At 49.5% G+C, this 1,885-nt stretch overlaps 1 protein-coding gene across 1 annotated transcript in view; it reads left to right on the top strand.

The window, feature by feature from the left end:
* Nucleotides 1–171, top strand: part of LOC115947673 (X-linked interleukin-1 receptor accessory protein-like 2) — a 726-nt gene extending 555 nt beyond the window's left edge. Inside the window, exon 2 of the mRNA XM_031055416.1 lies at nucleotides 15–171. Within this exon, the coding sequence (XP_030911276.1) occupies nucleotides 15–171 (157 nt within the window). The remainder of the gene's footprint in view (nucleotides 1–14) is intronic.
* Nucleotides 172–1,885: the final 1,714 nt, after the last annotated feature.

Raw genomic sequence — 1,885 nt, 5'->3', positions numbered from 1 at the left:
GTGGCCGAGCCCAGGTGGGACAGTCACCTCTGCAACCCGGGCTCGGGCAGGCCCCCGGCACAGGGCCCTCAGGGCAGGGGCCGAGCCGAGCCCCCGCCGGCACAGGGCCCTGCTCTGGCCCTCTGCCATTACAGTGACCTGTCAAACAACAACGACTTCTATGTGCTCTAGCCCACAGGCTGAAGCACTGCTGGTGCTGGCCCACTGAAAGGAACCCACTGCGGCCTCAGGATATTTTTACCATGTCACAGGCTGGCACGGTGCCATTGAGTGTCAGTGCCATGCCTGCATGGAGGACTGCAGCAATGCCACCGCTGGTGACCTCAGCCAGGGACCTGCAGCCACACACAGAGCAGCGGCTGGGACCTTCCTGCCCGGCTGCTTCTGCTGAATTTAAATTACAAAGTGGAGCTGAAAATGCATTTCTCTGGCGTTGCTTTTCCACACCGTGGCTGTGTTTTCAGCAGGGCTGCTGCTGGGGTTGGGTGCAGGAGGGCAGGGCCCCAGCTGGGGCCTGGGAGGGAGCAGGGAGAACTATCCTGCTGGCAGTAACTCCTGGGAAAAGGGGAGCAGGCCTGCATTTTGCAAAGGCTAAAACTTTGCTAATGAGGGTAATGGGTGCCCCTGCCACTGCAGTTATCCACTGTGGTCTAAAAGAACTTGCTCAACAGTTTCAAGACAAGCCCTTTCTCTCTAAATAAAATTGATTTCTTTAACTTGCTGTTGTGAAAATTTCCATAGGAACTGGTAAATGCTGTATGTTCACCAGGTGTTGCCTGGGGATGTGGTTTGCCCAAGCTGGCTGAGGTCCCTTTCTGTTCCCTGAGCTTGCAGTGGGCTCGTGGGCTTGGTCCCTATCTTTGCTTCACCATATGAGGAATTTGTTCTGTCAGTTGAGAGGCCTTCCACGCAGCAGGAAAGAAAACTATTACAGGGAATATGATTAAAAAAATTCTCTGAGTAGCCAATGAACCCAGGGATAGGAGCAAGACCTCAAACACTCACAGAAAACCTCCGGCGCTGAATCTGAGGGGTCAAAATTCAACCACACTTCATTAAATAACCAAAAGAGCCTTTGAACAGTCTTCCTGGGGCTGCTGTTTCATCAGTCTGTTGAGCTGGCTGTCAGCAGTGTTTCTCATTCTTCTCCTGCACTGAAAACTTCATTTGCCTCATTCCACATTGTGTAAGGACATCTCTCCCCACCAAGGAAGGGTGCTAATCCTGGCAGCCAGTTGCTTACCTTCAGTTGATGCTTTGGTATGACAGACCTGCTAATACACTGCATTTGTTTTCTTTCCCTGAGACCAAAAAAGGTCTCCTTCACACTCTAGTCAGTCCAGTAATTGTGTATCAGATTGACAAGTAATTATTTTTCTTCTGCCTTGAAAATATGATCTGAGCCCTTGGGCTACAGGGTCTGGTGGCCTCAGGACCTCTATCTGATGGCCTCAGGTGAACTTGCTGGAGCTGTGAGGAAGGACAGGGCCATGTCTCACCCATTTTAATAGTCCTGAAATCCAGTTATAATTAATATATCACTTTCCTTCCCTCAGCAGACCCTCTTCCTCAGTATTGCCCCGACTTTTTTGATCCTTTCCTTCTGAGATCAAGCACAGCTGACAGCTCTCCTGTTAGAAGCCTCTGTGAGCTGAATCCTAACAGCCTTCTGCAACAGACTGAGAAATAGAAACAAAAAAAACTGGTGCTGAGTCAATCTAAATAAAACAAGAGCAACAAACCCCTACCAGCTCATAGGAGTTAAAAATTCAGACTCTGGAGAAGTTTCCAGGTGTGGATTTTTCTCTAATTTCCACCAGAAACATTGTAAATTGCTCAGAAAAGCTTTGTCCATATGTGGCTATTCTCGGTGATCAGAGGAGAA

The sequence above is a fragment of the Geospiza fortis genome, unplaced genomic scaffold, assembly GCF_000277835.1.
Source record: "Geospiza fortis unplaced genomic scaffold, GeoFor_1.0 scaffold172, whole genome shotgun sequence".
Classification (NCBI taxonomy): domain Eukaryota; kingdom Metazoa; phylum Chordata; class Aves; order Passeriformes; family Thraupidae; genus Geospiza; species Geospiza fortis.
This window is presented reverse-complemented; position numbering and strand designations above follow the sequence as displayed.